Raw genomic sequence first — 21465 nt, forward strand, 5'->3', positions numbered from 1 at the left:
CTCCACTAGACTACTGCTGCTCATGATTTATGTATCAACATAATACACATATACTATACTATATATATTCGCGTAAGTACCATACGTGTACATACGCATATCTAGAAGCGAGGTGCACGATCTTGCTTCGCGTATAGGAGATTCCGTCACAAGCCATATGAATCTGCGAGACTGTGAGGAAAGAGATCTGTGAGCGAACAGATGTTTGAAACGCGCTGTCGAGGACTCGCTAGTTTCTTCCGAGCTCTCTCTTCCTCCTTCCTTCGTCTTCTTAAATCTGTTTTCTATTCCTCTCTCTTTTTCCTCTATTTTTCATAAATTTCTATCTTTACGCTTTTAATCCTTTCTGCGAACTAATTGAATAAGAAAATGATCGTATTTATTCGCAAAATGTATAATCTTGCACAGTCGAAAATATAACACGTTCGTATGCCGATTACTTAACCATCTTTCAAGATATTCGGGACAACGATATTTCAATAACGTAACGAATATTTTAATAATAAAGATATCTCAATTTATCAATCGAAAGCTGAAGCCCTTTTTGATCTCTTTCTTTTTGAAATATTTCGTTCAAGTTGCTCGTTAAAGTTGTATAATGTTTTTTCTTTTTTTGTTTCTTTTATCAATGTTATCGAAAATTTCGTTTACGTAGGCGAAAGAGAATCGAGTTTGATTTATTCGTAACCTCGCTTCATAATCTCACGTACTTCTGTGCATTGCTGTTAATGCAATTGATTCAAATTGAAAGGCACGACAGCGATCAAGCAGGTATTTGATACCTGCCAGCATCGTTTACCCTAACGTCCGCGTCCCTTCGATCCTTGATCGCTTACCTACTTTTTTACCGTGCCACATCGTTCATGTTTTCGTACGTGACTGCCAGTAAAGTTCGTTTCTGTCACGAAAGTTGTGAATCAAAATATTGAGGGATAGCGATTCAATCCCTCGCACTTTACAGCCTATAAAAAAATATTTTGTCTCTCATATTCGTCGTTTCGTTTTACTTATTCAAAATTGTTTACGTTCGTTACGTACGAACGCGTTAAATTCGTTTGTTATCGATTTACTAAAAATCAATCTTATATACACCTACAAGCTTTATTACATAAAATTCGATAATATTCTAATTCTATATGGTTAACAGAGCATTGCATTGTTTTAAAATAAATACGTTTTTTTACAGCAGCCTATTAATATCTGTATCTTTCACTTTTATATTCGCGTTTCGAATTCAGTATTGTAATTCACTAAGTATAATTAATAAAATTAATTTGAATCTCCTTCGAATAAGTACTCTTTTTATTCACACGATATTCCACGTTTCCACGCTCCTTCTCAATTTGATATTCTCTTTCAACGTGGTTAACACAATCAATCACATTTTTGGTTTTAAATTTGCTTCTACGTTTTGAAACTCGACTTGTAAAATAATGTAATTTTTACCAACAAAAGAGAAAAACTTGTAATTTCGATATATTGAGAAATTACGAGAATGATAAAAAATAGAGAAGAGAACAACACCTTGTAAAATTGCTTCCTTTTGATCTGAAATCCTAAATTGCTGTACGTTTATTCGGAGGATAATCCGAGGATCGAAATTGTATTAATTATATTCGCATTTCTACGACTATCAAGCATGGAATTATCTTTACTCTTTAAACTTACGGAGGAGCTTGATGATTGCACAAAGAGGTAAATTCGTTTCACACATCTTAGATAGCTCATACCGCGACGCATTATGTATTTCACAGTGCATAAGTCCAGCAGCTGTTTGGAATCTCTGACGAACGGAACGGACTGTGACGCCCCGTCGCGTTTCTTGGTTCTTGGTGAAAATTGCTTGATCGTTGTACAAGAGTATATAGACTCACGTACCTTGAAAACGCGCTAAAAACTGGACTTTCCTTATAAAATGATCAGATGGTCGCGTCTCATGCGAAAGACGTGGAAATAATTTTCTCGTAATGGATTTGTCGCGAGCGAATTTTTCGTGTCGGAACAAAAAGATTGACAATTTTCTACTAACTCTTTGCCAAATGCACGTGGCAAAAACTACGTGTTAAAAGTACGCTCGATACAAGGAGCTTTTAGAAGATCAAAAATCATCAATAATCAACGAGACGAAAAAATGAAAGGAAGAGAAGAATCTTACGAGACTGGAATCTTCGTAACGTTTAGTAATCGTGTGAATAAGTATAAAAAAAATCGAAATTGTTCTGTACGTTTTATAGCCTATCTGATATGGTTAAAGCGAAAAGTTGACTTTGTAAGAAATTCAGATGAAAAGATAATGTGCAATATGACGAGTATACTCGTAAAAATGGTAAACACGTGGAAACGAAGACACTTGGTTTCGTCATATCGAAACTACCATAACGTTTCTCGAATATGTCGTTTACAGTTTACAAAAACTTGTACCATTTATCGTCAAATTGAATATAATTTAAATAAATGAAGTGTAATTTAAGTGGGAAAACGTTTGCTTGTGCTGTAAGACAAAAAAGCGGAGAAAAAAGAATCGAAACGTAATGTATGAAACACATGTAGACTTTTATCCCGGTTTGATGAAAAAGTTGTGCAGTGTTTCATACAGATATTTGACTTTATCGCTGAACGTGCTAATCACATCATCATGTTTTTTCGATTAATCATGAAAAAAAAAAATATTTACTAAATTATCTATTTCATAAGTTTGACCACGTTAAAGGAACATCGAATTGTTATCAATTGTAAGAGGAAACATTGTCAGATGGGCTGCTGGTATCCAAAAGGTATTCTTTATTACCAAAAACTTCTTTAACATTCAATGTCAAATTGGTCAGACTACCTATAATAGATCGACTTTATCGAAAATCTGTTTGAGTTCTAGAAAGGATGTTATCACGTTCTATATGTACTTTAATTTTTTTTTTAACGTTCCTTTAAAAAGCTTGTGTAAACAGATTATACGATAAAGATATTTATAACTCAGAGGTAGCCTGAACATTCTTTATATCTAATGTATTTATTCCATTTATTAATATAAATAATTTAAATTTCAAAGTAAGTAAAAATCACAGTCCCACCCACTATCAACAATTTTATCGCTCGTTAAAGAGCAACCGAAAAATATGTAGCACATGGAACGAAAGCAAAGTGAACGATAGTTAACCGAATACAATAATCTCGACGGCAAGTATACTATCGACAAAATACAAGTAATTAAAGATACGCAGAGAAAGCATGCGCATTACTTATGGTCGGCGGTATACTCTCATGGCTAATGGGCCAAGATATTAATTATGATTCATTCAGATAGTCATCAGATTAATGCACACTGGCATGGGTTACCGCGGCAGGCTCGCGCCAAGTCCTTCAAGTATCGCCACAAGTGCATCCTAATGCCTCGGTCGGTCTCCCTCTTTCCTTCAGCTTCTCATTTCCATATTACATACCTCGTTTCTCTTATTAATTTCGTCTTACGACTCTGCTCGCTCGCGATCCAACATACTCGCCACTATCTTTCAGGCCGTAGCTCTCGGATCGCCCTCTCTCACGATCTCGGTTCTTTTCTGTTCCTTTATCTTGCTTCATCTCCATCTCGATCTCCATCTCGATTCTCCGTCTCTATTTCTACTTCAAGACGCGCTTTCTTTCCTCTCTCCAATCGTAACTCGATGTTGCGTGTAAATATTATGGAAAGTCCAAGGATACTTTGAGGGTTCTTCTTCGCCGTTCAAGGTTCTAAGCAAATATCCAAGTGGCATAGTAAATAAAGCGCTACCGCTTCTCTCGGTCTGGCAAATCCTTGTAGAAAGATATGCAACACCAAGCCCGTCGATCACGGTCAAAGGTCGGCCTGAATTTTTATAATTCCACGATGACCGGTGTCTAAGTGCTTGTCTAACTTTGTGTCGTTGCGAAACGTTGAGAGGAACCGGCGTATCAAACGATAGATGAGTTTTATTATCTGTTCGGTGTTTCGTTAGGCGATACCATTTGTTTATATTGACGGAAATTAGCAGAATATGGTAATTCGTCGTCGTTCTTTTTTTCTTTTCTTTTTTTGTCAGAATTATTTCGTGTGAGTCAAGCCTTCGGTAGAAATTTTTTGTTCCCATACGTTTTCACTTTGTTCATATGCACAAACGACGTTATTTTTCTAAGTATAAATACACGTTTGTGCTTGCCTTAATCTTTACATGTTTCATGCCATATACTTTATGTATATAAAACAACAGTAAATAAATATTCAAAGAAATAGTAGCATAGGGTGGTAAAGATATATTTAAATGCGTATTTCCTTTTTTTTAAAGAATTTTCTATGTTTCCATCGATTGAAAAATGTAACTTTCCCAAAATGAGAACATTCAATTTTCTGTACACCTCTTTCTTTGAAAAAGGATCTTACATTTGAATCGGTCGGAAAATGTACTGTTTTTAAGATAAGAAAAGGATTTGCTGTTTGTATTATAATCATGGTGAATTATTTATAGAAAAGTGAAAGCACATATCTTTGGGTATTTGCCAGTATATAAATTATTATCTTTTGAATTTGCACGAAGATATTTAAATTGTTTTGCACTTGTATTTTCCAACTACTTCCATCAGTGCCGGAGGGCTGCGGCTGTAATTACTATTGCATTCTGATGCGCTCAGGTTCGTTCTCTCGTTACTTGCGCGGATCTCTTAAAGTTGCTTTTTGTAATTCCTGCTCGTTACCCACGTATAGAGCATCGTTGGCTTCTCTCGCTTTATTTTTAATCATACGATATTATTTTCGAACTTATTTGGAATACATCTAAAGCCATTTTATGCTATTCCGCGTAGCTTGGATATTTCATTGTTCTTGTTTTATCATTAGGTCGATCAAAAAGTTCTATGGTTCTTGCTGCTGAAGGAAATCGGAGAAATTAAAATCATCTTAATCTCTAGAAATATTCGATAGACATAAAATTTATTAATACATTACTATGAACTTTGATTTTTATTATGCAATTACGATTGTCTTGTGTTATTCGATAGTTCGAAAATTTCAAGTATCAAATGCATATTATAATGATTTTTTTTTACGATCAATTGGAAGTTTATGAAATAATTACTATTCCATTTTAGAAACGCGAGTGTGAAACGTGTGCTGCAATCTTACGAAGATTTATTGTGTTGGAACATAATAAATTGGCGATGACATTGGTCTAGAGGTAGTTAAGATACAGAAACGATATTGGTAGCTCACAAAGGATAAATGGCGACGAGTCGTAAAGATCTTCCACATAATTAGCACTTAAATCCTTTTTGGAGATCCCTTTTTTCTGTCAAAACTGTGGACGTTTAAGGCTTTTCGCCTTTTACTGCCGAAGATGGAAATATTTTCACTGTGAAACCATAAAGTACCTGTCCCAATCCTTCACCGTCGATACCTGCGAATCTCAGGAAGGGTTCGTCTTCTGGTTAAGTTTCTACACGGAGAAAAATTGTGAAAGCTGAAAGGCTGCTTAACGGTATTACCATTTTCGAATTCTTATATTTCAATTTTGCTTTTGTTTTAGCAAACAAACAGGATATGTAACGTCTCCGATAAAAGTAACACGCAAAACTGTAAGAAAATCAGATTCTATGCAAGAGAAGAAGAATCACGTATGCAATAAGATTGAAATTACGAAATTTCATCATTTCAGTGAAAAAAAATTTCATTGAACAATACAGAAATGGATGAAGCGATATAAATAGCAACATGCTAGAATCATAATGCAAATTTTTACATAGTCCTTATATAATGATGTAAACTGAAAACACAGAATTTGCATGTTTCTTTTCCTGGATAGTAGACTGATGAAATTAATCGTGAAATAAACGAAGTCAAAGATCTTATCGATACTACTATGAATTAATATATCGACATAAAAGAAACCACAGATCCATTAACATTTGTAATTTAAAATATACGGAAAACTACTAATAATGCATCGATTTCCTTATGTATAGTATAACTAGGTGATGAAATTAGTGGAAAGCAGTCTGATTTATTTGAAATATTTCCGATTGTCCTGATAATACAACAGTGTACTACATCATAGTTGCTTCGTACGATATCAAAGGTGGTGCGACTCGTTCAAGGTTATCGCAGAAGAATACGAGCGAAGAATAAAAATCCGACGATACGTAAGAATATAACGTGGTAGCGAGTATAATGGGACGTATTATGTATATGCGTCGTCTGTATCTTGGTGTATGGTAACAAGTAGCAATTACAGGTGAGTGAGGTCAGTGTTAATACGACAGTCGCGTGAGAGAAGAGTTCCAAAAATGATATGGTTCGCGAGCGGCGACACCGTGTCTTCTTGCGTAATCTCTCTGTACAATACGCACAGTACAACCTTCTCTTAGGCAAAGGTCCCGGCAGTGGGTATATATGTATTAATTTAGCTTGCTCATTACGTATTGAGAGTCCTGCGGACGCTCAACGCTGGATATTACATGTCCGTGGCCATCGTAATCACCGCTTTACACACTTCTACACCAGAGGCAAGGTCGCGAGATCCAACTCCTATGCGTGTGACTATATTACGAATACGAATTTCTTACCAATGTCCACATAACATACGTCTGCTTTTTCTCTTCTTTATTTTTAGCAAAAGTCAATTTAGATCGTAGCGTCACGTGGAATTGTTTGCTTGTAATAACTTCAAGATTTGCGTTCGCGTGGAATTCATTTGCGAAGAATTTTGTTCTTAGAGCGAGAGAATCAAATTGGTAAATCTCTTTGATAAAACCGATATATAAATGGACATCATGAATTATAAAATATCTATTAGAATTAATAATTCGTGAAGTATAATTGGTAGTATAATTTGACTTTCTTACATTAGTAAATTAACACGTTCGTTCTGTTGATCGGATTTTTTCTTGGCACCATAGATCATTCCCGAAGAATATTTGTTTTTATATTGTACAATTTTACACGTGACGCAAAAGTTCATTTCTATTTTTTTTTTTTTTTTTTTTTTTGTTATAGGGTGCATAGAATTTATAAATACATTTCTTTTACTTTGAAGCACTATAAATAGATAATATCTTGCAAATTATTGTTTCAAGTAACAACTACGAATTAAATTAAATTAAATTTGATTGAAGACTTTTCTACTTACTGCTTTCTACGAATTATTATGAAATTTTTCCTGCTTTCTACCGTTCTTTTCAACTTTCATTACCTTTGATTCATGCGCCGAGTTCGAGTCAATATCATCGTAAAATTATGTGCCGAATCAAATCCAAAGGATATGCCGCGAACGTGTTAAATATAATCATTCAATATTCATTCATCGATATAATATTCTTTCTGGAAGATAATCACGTATGAAAGACGATAGTTATTAGTAACGAAAATAATATGGCACACGCAGAATCAGTGTAATAGTACGTACGCTCGTTACATTCGTCAGATATATAATTTAACTGTCGAACGATGTTAAACTACTTTTCAATCTGTGAATGTTCAATTGGTTGTAAATCGATATTTCCCTGTTACGTCTTCTATTTCATTATGTAATTATTTACCTTGCAGTACGATAACGTGTTTCTTGTATGTACCTGAAAAAGACCTTCGTCCACAACGAGATTCCAACATTCTGAACTAGCTTGGTATTGTTGTTCGATGCTCTGTGAATGAGACTTAACGACAAACTGCTGCACGTCATTCATGTGTGTCTGTTGCAGTAAAAAAGCATTCGTTCCCTCGACAGTTTCTTTTAAAACAATTGAAAATCGTCGATTTCTCGAGTCCAAGCGAACAATCGATCTCGACTGAGATTAATGAAGCTAAACGCTGCGACAGCGATAGCCATTAGCCATCGCAAATACACGAAACAAATATTTGTACTGTCTCTCGTATTCTTATATGGCGATCAGTTCCTCCGTTGTCACCGCGAATACATCGTCGTGTAATTAATATTCGCGTAACGTGGCGGATTTTTAACAATAAATCATGCACAAAAATGATCACAAAACGAAGCACGCACTTGTGTAAAACTGTCACGGTGCTCTTAAAGTAATCAGATAAAACCGAATCGATTTATCAATCGATAATGCCTGTTGACTCTAGTCGTTTTTTCCTCGCAGCTTGAAGATTGTAACGAAAATAAATAATCGATGTATACAGAATTATACTATATCACGGAATGGGGTAGATTTCCTTCGAATCACACATTCTACCTTATATTCTTACTAAGTCCTAAGTTAGTTTGAAATTTGGACGATCTTTGTCAACACTACACTTTCTCGCGTCACAATCGCTTTTATATCAAATTAGCGATTTAATCCGGGACTCCGTTTCAACGACGTTAACGGGTCAAAGTTTTTCGACGAGGGAAAAAATAGCACGCTAATTTCCCACAAGGTTTACGTTTACTTCGAGCCGCATGTCGTTCGCGAGTGTTAGTCGCGGCCGCGTTGCCAGGAATACAACGCGATCACGATCGTGCTCGGCAAGGATCATGGTAGGGGTCCCCGAGTTCTCCGATTGGCGGCAGTTTTCAGGTGTAGTTCTCCACGTGCATGCACCAAGTCCTGTGCACGTATGCATTGCGTCACGTTCGCGTCTCTCGTTGCCCGACGAGGACTATCTCGGTAGGTCATTGTCACGATCCTCCTCCCGACTAACAACGTGACTTATTTCGCCGGCTATTCGCGACGTAAACGTAAAAACGTCCAAACTGCGAGCCTAGGAGAGACGTTTATTCCACGAAGAAGCTTAACACGTTGACAGCCGTAATAATTAGAAATAATTATTTTTAGTCCTTTCTGGTGAGAATTGTTTTAGCCTTGAATAGGATAGCGGTGAGGTTGTTCAAGTGTCGATGAATATAGAGGAAAGTAGCAAAATACGGAATATCATTTTGTTCGTTGAATTTCGCTTTTACATATTCGTCCGCAACAAATATACCATTTTTATGGCTATTCAGTTGCGTTATACAGGCATTTACGCTCAATTTAAGAGAAGTCCTATGTTTCTAACGTTATGATCAATTTTCAATATTGAAGTAACGTTAAAAAAAAAAGACATAAATTGTACTTCGTACGCAATAGGAAATCAAATATCGGACATTTGAAATTAGGTACAATATCCTAAAAAAAATATAATTTTATTCTTCTTGTCGATTATAACGCTTTGGTTCAGAAAATCACAATTATGAAAGATGAGATAAAAAGCGAGTTATTTAAGTTATCATCAGATATTCAGAGTCTGCACATTAGACACTCGATCCATATTTCTCCAGCAGAGTATTGCGAGAAAAGTTCTTGCCAAAGTAAACCGGTGGCAAAGTTTAGCTTGTAACTTATAGCCGTTTAGCAGATATTCATTTGCCAGAGCCTTAAAAATAACAAATTACCTGCACTCTTTGATATTTGCCTTTTAACTTGCATATTTTATCTTTCCACCCCCCCCCCCCAAAAAAAATCGTATCTTTTCCACTGTTCTTTTTTACTGAGAAGCACCATAGGATTTACATGTGATGGTGTTTGAGAATCAATGAATTTTTGATATTCGCAGCTATTGTAGTGGATTCTCTGTGCGTCAAATTGTGCATCTCACGACAGGCAACGTGTTAAAATCCTGTCTTGAAGCCGCGTCTTCTCTCTGGCGCGATGTCTCGTGGATTTCGATCTAAGCGACAGACGTTCGTTGCATTAACATTAACCGATCCTATCTCGGACGTTACGCGCATCTTATGTGTGTCAGTAGGTTCGAAGAAATGTGGTAGAAGTTGGAAAATATAGTGCAACCTCAATTACCGAAACAACTATTTCTCTTTGTAGCCAGCTCCGCGTTTCTCCTTTCTGAGACGTGAGTTTCTTCCCGCTGTTATGAGCTCTTTTTTCAGTAGCGTGATTCGAAATGGTATTAACCTTCCGCAGCTCTAATCTATTAGGTACATGGGAAATCTTTTTAGTAATATCTTTTTGACGGACATATTGTTAAAGTGAATGAAATTTGCTGACGATAAGTAGCTATTATACGTACAATACATTAACACTGGAGCCATCAATTCGTCATTTTTAGCGGTTAATATATCAAATACGAGAAAAGCTTTTTATAAATATCCTTGAACAGACATATCGTAGAGGTACGATGCATTGACGCCAGAATTATCCGTTTTATAAAATTTTCCATCGAAATTTTGTACGCTTGCAATAATACATTTTTGTAGATGCGAATGATTGTAAGCTACGTGGATGAAAATTCGAATTTTCCTTTGTATCATGCGGTTTCACGTAGCTTTCACTCTGATCTTTTGGGTAATTTTATGTTTCGTGTTTCACGTTTCAGTCATTGACAATTCTACTGTTTATAAACTTTTCAGTGCTCAAAGACTTGAAAATAATTAGTATCTATATCCAAAGTAAAATTGGTAATATAATAAAATATATAATATATAACATTTAATAATAAGTAAATATGAAATATATTGGTTATATGTTATAATATATATTGGTAATATAACAAAATAAACTGATGTAGGTATTCGCATATTTGATAAGACAAGATTTTTGCTATTATATTCGTCGAACTACACGTGTCATTTATCGAAAACTGGTTTCGAATATAGATAAGTTGCTTTAGAATTAAGTCATTTAAAGTGTAACAAATCGCATGCGACATATACATACATTGAAATTCGGGTAAATATCAAGCTGTCTTGATAGAAATTGAATATCGAAGCCATCGTTCGTACGTCGATGTGCCATACATATTTAGAGCTGTAGATTTGCAATAAAATATTTTCGACCGTGTACGATGAATAATAATAACGTAAATTTATGAACAATACAAACTTGTCTAATAACAGACAAGCAAAACATTTCCTTGTAATCGTCAGCCTGAAATTCAGATCAGTTTTTTATTTATAAAAATTAATAAAAATACGAAATTCATTGGAGAATAAAAATTTGTTGTTTATGATTACCGGAGTTTTCTTTAACCCAATTGAGTTAGACATAGAATATACATAGTTTGCTAACTATAACCTGGAATATTTAGTACTTTATTATTATTTTTAGTATAAATGCATTTTATGAGAAAATGTATAAAACAAAATTTGACGAACTAAGATAAAATATATTCCAAGTCATAAATAATATGCGACATTTACTATGTACAATTGCTTTTTAATTTGCTAGAATTTTCTCTTTTTAATAATTACTCAGTTCAAGAATGTAAATTTTATTTCCTTATTTTTTCACCAGCAATTTAAATCTCCCGAGTAAATTTTCAAATAATCGATAATTATGATAATTGTATTGATATTTGAATAATTATGACAACTGCATAATTATATCAACATTAGTCACATCTATAGTGATCTACATGCAGCTACATTATTACATAAAGGCTGATATTGTTCGTATAAACGAAATGCATAGGAACGTGAACTAAACGTTTAAGATTTATCAACTGACGTTGAAATATGATTATGAGATGTAATTTTCAAGTAACGTAATGAGATAGAAAGATACGATTTTAGATCGATGGAATTATTCCACCTGTTTTCATGAAGCTGTGAGTATATACAAAACGCTATTTATGGTTCATAAATAAAAACATTTAATTATGGAATAATTATATCAACTATATGCTGTCTTCGTAATACACGTGTACGTATGTTATAATAATATTGTTTACGATATCAGCTAATATTTTGAATATTTATATTATTGAATAATTAATCATGAAAAGGTCTTCCTCGTAGAAGAAACGTGACGTTTCATCGTAACTTCAACAATTTTGAAACTTACACAACTTGTACAATCACAGAAGTTACAATTTATGAGATAAATTTTTAGAAGCAAGAAAATATACCACAATCGAATTACGTAGAGTTGATTAGTAAATGAAGGTTTTATTAGCTTGAAAACGATTTTCTAATAACGCGAATATTGATGATTCCTAATAAAAAGTGTCTGGATACTTGTTAATAATATAAACGTACATATGAATATATGTTATGTAGTAATATGTAATAATAAAAACATATGCATAAATCGATCGTTGAATATAATTACTTAATGCTAAACGGAGACACACTTTATTAACAATCGTCTTGCTCGATGTTGCATCGGATGAAGAAAAAAGTTAATGAAAATGCTAATTTTTCTAGAATTACACAACTTGGCACATTGATATCCAGCAGGAGATAACAATAAATTGAAAAAAATAAAATCAAGGTCGTACGTACTTGCAAGGAACGATGGTGTGGATGATGGGGATGATGAAACTGCGGTGTGTGAATCATGTCGCCGGTCTCAGGATCCTCGCACCTGGATGACTTCGCGACCTCGACGCTGCTCGAGCTGGTAATAGCCGACTCGTCCTTTGCACTCGTGGATTCTTCGATGCTATCTTTTTCCTTCTTCTTCACTTCCGGCTTCGTTTCCTATATAAGCAATCTTCATATTATAATGCCAATGTCAGCTTTTCGTTAACGACAAGTCGCTCGAATGGTTAACCAAACTGCACGATTTTGGAATATTTTACATTGTGCAAAAAAGATTAATCTATGGCTGGATTTATTGTATTTTCATTAGGATCGTTCGATTTTCCCGTATTACATCGTTCAAAAATAGATGAAATATTTTATCGGTATACCTGAAGTTTAAACTAAACGCATGTTAAATATGTATTTTAAATATCTTAGTTCATTTTAAGTAGGTAAATCTATTTAATCGTTTATTTATTTATTCCACTTGTATCGGAGTTGACCTTGTAATTGCAATGATAATTGGAAAATTGCGCAGGACACTAATACATAATTTCATTTACTATGCTTTTACAGTAAGACTATCGGGGATAGTCTGGAAAGAAATGGCTGACCATAACGTTAATATTAGATGAAATATTCTATTTTCTGTATACCAATACCTTACATCTGTAATTTGTTATTTTCAAAGATTACAGTGACGGATCTCAGTCTTATATTTTTGTACATGGATAATAAATAGACAATAGAAAATCGAAAATGAAAAATTTATAACAGTTATAAAACTTTAGAAAGATCCATGCGTTTCTATCTTGGGGAAGATTATCGCTACGTCGCTATTTTATAACGCTATAATAAATTCAGTTAATTAGATACAAAAATGAAGAACTAAATATTCTAACATCGACCTAACAATTCTACAGCGGTGGCGAAATAAATGATAAACTATTACACTGTATCTTTATAAAGAAAATTAATATAAATACAATTTACCGTAACGATTGGAAAAGTCTATTTTAAAATGTTTATAGTCACAAACTTAGCATATGTGCACTATAATCGTATAGCATAAATAAATATACTCTAAATTAGAGTTAAATGAGTACTGAATCTTTCTAATGATAATTGTGAAACGATTTCAACAAACAGGATGGAAGGAAGTGACTCTCGTTTATAAGACATTGTAAAATATATTAAAATCTATCTAATATCGATTTTTGTTATATTCGTTTTTAAAGAGAAACACGGAATAGCCTGAAATATTGCTAGCAACCATAGACGAACAAGTGAAATCAATATATTACTCTATACACGCAATGCTAAAAATAAAATCCTTCCGCGTAGACTCAATGGGTAGACTTAAGAATAATTAGTACATTGCCAATATTCATGCAAATTTATACTTTTGAAGACATAATTAAAAAGATAGAACCTCGCTGGAAAATTGTTTCATGTCGTAAGAGGTACTGCATTTTAGTCAATTTACATATTTTTCCATATTACATGCATTCGTAATTCATATTACGTGCAATTTTGTATTTTCAAATTTCTTACAAATGCATAAAAATTCGCAGTCTAACGATTAGAACGTAGGAATGAAAAAAATAAGAAAAGTCTCTGTGCCCACCGAGATATGTGTCGCAAGAATGTCGAAAGCTATTATTATGATTATTATTGTTGTTATTATTATTCAAGAAAAACAATTCCAAAAATAAATACGAGATAAAACTCAGTGAAATATCAGCAAATAAAGATCGAACGAACCTCTGATTGCGCCTCATCGAGACCAACAAGTTGTAGCGCCTCCTCGAGGTTGAATCCGTCGGGAAGACCCAAGGTATCGTTGTTGAGAAGGCCTTCGACGTTCGCGCTTCCTAAGAGGCCACCTTCCAGTAAGTCCGAAGGGAAATCATTCTCGAGTTCTAAAGTGTTGGTTAATCCCAAAGAATCGTCGGCTAGCCCGGCCAACGGGTGATTGTTTAAATCTAACGACGCGTCTCTAAGGAGTTGATCGTCTTCTTCGACCGCGCTGTTTCCGTTCTCTCTTTGACTGCCGGAATTGAGGATATATTCACCTGTAACACAAGACACGTTAAGTTCAAACAGATCGAATCAAGGTCATCCTTCAAGAGGAGAAAAATTGTTTAATCGTGAAAAAGCGTTATTACTCATATTTCAATCTGTCGCATCAGTCTCATCTAATAGCGACTTTTGTCCCGTCTGACTCACAGAAAGAACGCACGCGATCAAATTATCGGTTGACGAAACATAAGTAAGCGTAAACAGAATCGCGTGCCCAAGTACGACTCTTAAGGATCATTTAAAAGTATTTAATTGCAGTTAAGATTGTACAGTACCGGATAGATTGCGTACTTTAATTCTCCACTATTACATTCCGCACGTTATTTATTGACAACTATAATTCATCGCTTGCTATCCTTCTTTTTACCAGCTAATAGCAGACCTCGAAATCTGAAAGAAATATTTCTGAGGGTGGGACGCGCGTTACGATTATACGCAGGTTTAAGGATCGTAGCAGTGTAAATCGGTTTGCTGCTATCTTTCGCGAAACGGCGTATCGTTGTCAAAGATTCAGTATATTTTCTCAAGTCGTGAAATGTACCGAGACGGAAAACAAAGTTATAAATGGGTAGCTTAATTAATTGCGAAACTATAGAAACCATGATTCTAAGAGTTGAAACTGAATTTTCAAAACCTCGTCTTACACCACAATAATTTTCAATCTGTCGTATATGAATAGAGTATATAAAAATATATATTACTTTGTATGCTGAATTCCAAGCCATGGTTCGATATTTACATCTTGTATCACTATCTTTTTTTTAACGTAATAAAACGACGAAAAGATTTATCACAAATCTTAAACGCACCAAAGATGTTTGTTAGATCACGTACGTTTAGTTCAAACGTTTAATTAGTTGCACTATTCTATCACATAATAAAAGTCGTCTTCCTTTCATATAGTATCCTTACGAATATTCTTCATCTAAAGTTCACTAAATAAATCATTCTTGAAAACACCATGATTATCTGACGTAAAAAATGCTTCAAAGTTCATACGCCCTATTATTACTACATCTTAATATTATTGAAAATATTTCATCAAAATCAATACTTTACACGATCATCGATACATCGTTATTACATGTACAAACGAATATTGGTAAATAGGTGTTACGAATCGACGCATTGATTCAACCCTGTAAAAATTCTAGAAACGTAATATTTCCACGGAAAAATCTACTACGCGTTATATTCATTTGGCGATTGGGCGTTTGAACATGTTTAAAAAAAAGATTATACATAAAAATGGTTCTAGGAGGATTTGAGCAAACCGGATTCACTGTGACTCGACTAAAACTCGATTCGTCTGGAGGCGCAGCACTCGAAAACTGACTGTAGCCGACGGACAGGTAAAATTTCGGAGGAGGGACAGGAAAGGAAAAAAAACGTAACTAATTGAGGGACAAAGGGGTGTTGTTGAAGATCCACCTGCTGGTTTGAACAACCCCCAAATGTTCCCGCCCCACGGCCAATCGCGCGTCCCCGTTTCTACCCTACTTCATCCCTTACGCACGCTCCGAACGCGATCTCAGTCTACATTTACCTTACCGTCGCTCTTGAAAACGCGCAACGCACCATCTACAATGCGTACAAATTTCTAAAGTGCCTGTTCTTCGAATCGATGCTTCACTACGCAAATATAGTACGTCCGATTTTCGTGAAATTTGACTTTTCATATGCAACTGATAGAGTCCTTCACTGTGCTTTGCACGACGCGTAAAAATCACATTTATATTTATTTCGTAAATCTGTGAAAAATAATATTTTTGTTTATTGTATAGACTTTATCGCGATAGAGATATTTTTAAGAACCATGATCCATCTTCGTCGCTTTACGCTGCTGAAGAGGGATCAATGCACGATTTGCAACTAAATTTTATGGTATCATCGATGAAGATAAATACAAAGTAAAAAGTATTTATTTATTTATGAAGTAGCATCGAATTTTTAAAACCGTTTCTCTCGAAAAGCGCCGAAAGCGAACACACATAGTATTTGTGCACGGGTTCGACGTTGTCAATATTTTTTAGCTTCCAATGCGATAATGCATATGGGATATCGCATGTAGTTTCTTCGAAACGTCATACATACAACCCTATTCGTAAGTATTAGAATAGTCGCGGCAAAATGATAATCCTGACAAATCATTAGATACTTAATTCCTCGAGGCTCGTGCCCGTTGTTTAACTATGAGAATGAAAGAGTACGACGATGAAAGGAACTATGCGATGAATTTAGATGTGTGATACCGTACGGTAATAAATTAATTGCTATATACACGACCGTCAACGGATTGAATAATAATCTGAACAGTCAAAGACAATCTACCTGCAGGAGGAATTTCCGACGAACAATTACTCGCAAAGTAAAACGGGGTAATTCGCGGTAATTTTTATGTTCCACATATCACGTAACAAAGACATGGCTACGTTAATTAAAAGCAAAGAGGGAATCCTCAAAGTGACTCTTCGCTGTTGTTTCGTAATTTATCTAAAACGGATAAGAGGACTAAGTTTCAACAATGCGTGACACCTGTATCGAGATAATAACTTGGCATACAGATTATTGGTAGGGTACACGACAAATCGACTGCAACTTTAGCAATGGTGCAAAGCTTCGCTCTGTCTGCTAATTAGTCTCGTTTTGGCGTGCGCAGGAAAAAAGAAGTTAAGAGACGGAGTGAGAAATTTTCGACAGTAGAGAGAGGTCTTTTCCTTTTTTCCTTGCGAGCTGATGTTATTAGAGATAATAATCTCATAAAATAATAATTCTTCGAAGGCTGCTCGAATACAGACAGGTCGGAGCCGAACGACAGGCGGGTCGGCAAAAGAAGAAGAAGAGGCTTTTCGTTCTTCTGCTGGTCATGAGTACGGTATCTGCGAAGAAGGAAGATCCCAGCTTGGGATGGCTATTACATTAACGAGTAGTGGCGGCCATTGTCTGGCCCAAATGCGTGCCAGACCGCACAATAATGGCCACCTATAATTTGGGAACTCCAAGCATTCTCCTCAACAGAGTGTGCACCATTTTTTTTCAAATTTGAAGAAAGCATAAGATATATTAACCACGTATGTATTCTGAGGAAGATAATTCTCGAGTTTTATTTATGAAAACTGTACGTCTTAGAGGCACGAACGAACGAATATAACAACAACAACAACAACAATAATAATAATAATAAAAATAATAACGATAATGATTTCATTATTTAGGAGAAATTGAATTGAAACGTAATTTATTTGTTTACAAGTTATTTAGTTTTTATTTCATGATCATTTGTAAAAGTAAAGTGCAGTGTCAAGCCTCGAATGAAATATCTAAATAGATAATAAAACGTAGAAGTTGTTTCGTTTCTTTTCTATTAAGAAAGTTGTAAACGAGATTGATGAGCTATGAAACTGTCGACATTTCAGAAGTGGACGAAATGTTTCATTGGAAAATATTTTATGATGCTATACGGCAACGCATGAAAATATTCCATACCTGTTGAAACCTTTTGTACATAAAATATATTATGCGTGTTACACGAAACATTCGCCTGTTTAACGAGACTCTATGATTATCATGATCTTGAATGAAATCTGAAAATGTACCTAAAAGCTACAATATATTTAGTAGAAATAGCATATACATTCATAGAGATCGCAAAAATATTTAGATACACAATTTATTCATTGCATTTACAAGCCTCGAATATTTAAAGGACACTTATTATATGTTTAAGATGACTGCTGTATATGCTAATTTTTTGTTCAATTTACGCTTGCGATAAATATCTTACAACTATTACGTACGTGCACGGGTTTCATTACAACCTTATCAGAACGTAATCACGACAACTGTGTCTTATTATAGTGTTACTAAAAATTTAAAAAGGTATTGTGTTAGCTATATATTATACCCATAAAAATGTTCTGTGGTGAAAGTCAAAAATAGCTGCACGAAGCATCAATTCCAAAGGATTTAATATATTCTTAAGGAATGTGTAAAAATATGTAATATTATTTTATCATTAGTTTTTTTTCAGTATGCTTCCCCTCCGTGCTGGAACGGACTTCCAGTTACATTTTGTTATGGTCTACTTTCCTAGTCATCAAGCTTATATGTAATACAGTTACGAGAAAAGCAAAAACACCATAAAAGGAAGTAACCTTATTCATTGATGCAATTTATGTAGAACTAACTCTTTGATAATCCAATTCCATAAGCTCTACGCTAAGACTTTACTGCATACACGTTCGCGATAAATATATATTCTTCTATTGGGTTGTCCGAAATGTTTCTTTCGTTTTATAAGGAAATGATAGACGCACAATGTTTTTTGTTTTATATTAGTTTATTGAGTTATGCACGAACGTAATAATAGAAATAGAACGAAATGGATCTTATTTAATTCAATAAAATAATATAAAACAGAAATTGTTGTTCATCTATTATCACCTTACGAAACGAAAGAAACTTTTCGGACAACCTAATATATACGTACGTTTTCCGATTCGTTTCAAATTTTACCAGCATAAACATGATAGTCGTGTCCCGCTACGCAGCTAATAAAATTCGAAAATGTTTTATATAACACACAGAATATAACGTAGAATCTGTCCACGGTAAATGTACGAATACTTTTGCGCGTCGCAGTCTATACATATTTTTATCGAAATCCGGGTAGAAACCCGAGTAGAAGGGAAAAGAAGAGCGAAAGAACGAGATGTCTCTGGGGAACGAATCTTTTCCTGTTTAAATCCAACGCAAGAGCGAATTCGCTGGATCACGGTGCGTCTAATGGCGCGGTTCTCAGTCTTCTTCGATTCTACGGCTTCTTTGAACTCGCGGTCGGCTTTTTCCACGGCCACGGGAACGTCGACAGATCATTTCTCACATTTCGCGCGCGCCTAACGACCATTTTCTTTTTCTTCCACAGCACCCCTGCACCGTCGCCCCTTTTTCGGATAATAATTCCTGCATTACTCGACAAAATTTTTCGACCAATGGCCCTTTGGGCCGAAGCGTCGAAAAGGTACCACGCCACCAGTGTTCGTGCCTCTAATGCCGCATCCACTTCCTAGAGACTCGTACACGAATGTTTCAATGCCACAGAGGCGAAAAGAATTCTACGATACGAATGCGCTAGCACGATTATCCTTACCCTTGTGGATGATAAATATATCGGGGACAAATCTTATTTGCAGACCTTGACAAAAGGGTGCGAATCATCGATACCGACACGCTTCCAATTCCATTTGACGTCTCATTTTCCCGTTTGCTTAGTAGACGCGCGAATGGGCGTGCAACGTGCCCTGTGTGTCACCTGGTGCCACTATAAATAGCCTAACTTATAATCACGTTCATTGATTCTTGCTAGATCATTAATTGTTGTCGTTGACCGGTGTCATCGATGCTTATCGAGCAACGTTTACCGGAACGCATCGACCGAACAACCATACAGAATGTAGAATCAGAGTCGCGACGTTAGAAATGGTTAGAGTTTCTAGTCTTTCACATCCTTCTTGGATAGGATTTTTGTTGTGATACAAAATTAATTTCTGATTCGAAAGAAATATTTGCTATTACTTGGTACAAGATATAGAACTTTGCTGTGTTCGTTCAATCGGTTTAGACCGAATCGTGTTGTTTTATCGTTGACAAATTTCCTACGTTTGAGCGAAATAAAACTGAGGTAATGTGTGTGTATATGTTACTAGATATATGAAAGTGTAAGAGTGTGGCAGTGACACAAGAGTTGCACAGAAAGTTACACAAAGCATATGACTGCAATGTGAAATTGGCAATGCGTTCAGATTTTAATTTGATTTCAAATTGATACGATCATTCATTGCGCAAACTTTTGATTGACTTCCAACGCGCCCCAATATTTTTGCGATATTTTTCAAGATAGTATCATGTTCTCTACTTGGAATCTAAATTAAATATATCCATCAAATTTTTATATTATTTTCACATTATCGCCAGGTAATTTTCAACAAACGAATGTCCATTCTAAATATTAGGTAGTATTGAAAATTCTTACTTTCAAAATGATCCTTTAAGTCCTTATGATCCAAGAATAGAATAAAATTTCTATGGAAATTTAAATTTCCTTGTAATTTAAGAAATTCAGATTATCTATTGCCTGTCGAATCCGTGTTACTTATTATTTGTTGTACCCATGCGGCTGCAGCCGTCGCAACCACGAAGTATCGAGAAACTCCTTGAAAATTGTCTATAGAAAGAAATTACTTTTATTTCACGAGCTTTAAACGTACAGTGAAAGAGCAATGACTTAAACAAAGATACAAAAACGATGTTAAAAGCGCCATTATTATTGTATCGAATGAAATTCTACAAACCATTTATTACCATTTATTATCAAATTACATCATAATTACTATAAACAATTACTACGAGTGAACGGGTGTACATACAAGGAACAGGTATTCGACATCATCGAAGGTACGTTAATAATAAAATTCTTTCCATACAACGACATACCTCAAGCAGTATAATCCGTAAAACAGGTAATCCACAATGCGACTAGCACGAAACGATCACAGTGCATCACAGTTTTACAAAGTCACATTCGTGTCCGTAGCCGCAAAATTAATTAAATCGTATCTGAAAGATAGAACTTGTACACTGTTCACGTCACTCGATGCAAACAACTCGTAGAACCCTACAGTAGAAGCAGCAACGACCCGATCACTGTTCAGACAAAACCTACAGCACTTCACATCGCTCGTATACACTTTCCCGTAGAATCGTCTCTTATCTGCGCTTATTCTACTGAAATTTCTGGGACCTCGAAACGAGAGGAACGATTATTCGCAGTAGTACGTCCCAGTAAAGTTAGCTACAACCTGGCAAGCCTCATCGATATAGCGAACGCGCATTAACGATGGAAATCCAGAGAAACTCGAAAAATTCGACTTTCCGAGGGAATTTCCTTTCATGGTGACGCGATCATCGTGATTCCTGCATGATATCTCGTCGACACGACCTCGAGGAGAATCATAACAGCCGGCACTGGCAGATGATTTTGATGCAGGCACAGCATGGAGTCGACTGATAGTCTATCGCGTAGCGAGGCATTGCCTAACCATGGCCAGGAACAAGTATTGTGCCAAGCGACGGGTTCTCCGTTAAAAAA

General features: G+C 35.3%; 1 protein-coding gene across 7 annotated transcripts in view; it reads right to left on the reverse strand.

The window, feature by feature from the left end:
- The window catches only part of LOC122568212 (segmentation protein cap'n'collar), a 111266-nt gene that overhangs the window by 29243 nt on the left and 60558 nt on the right, over positions 1-21465 (reverse strand). For all 7 annotated transcript variants that reach the window (XM_043727701.1, XM_043727692.1, XM_043727683.1 and 4 more), the window contains exons 4-5: positions 14001-14311; positions 12216-12413 (exon numbers count right to left, since the gene is read on the reverse strand). In XM_043727701.1, coding sequence (XP_043583636.1) covers positions 12216-12413; positions 14001-14311 — 509 coding nt within the window. The remainder of the gene's footprint in view (positions 1-12215; positions 12414-14000; positions 14312-21465) is intronic.

This window comes from Bombus pyrosoma, linkage group LG1 (assembly GCF_014825855.1).
Source record: "Bombus pyrosoma isolate SC7728 linkage group LG1, ASM1482585v1, whole genome shotgun sequence".
NCBI lineage: Eukaryota > Metazoa > Arthropoda > Insecta > Hymenoptera > Apidae > Bombus > Bombus pyrosoma.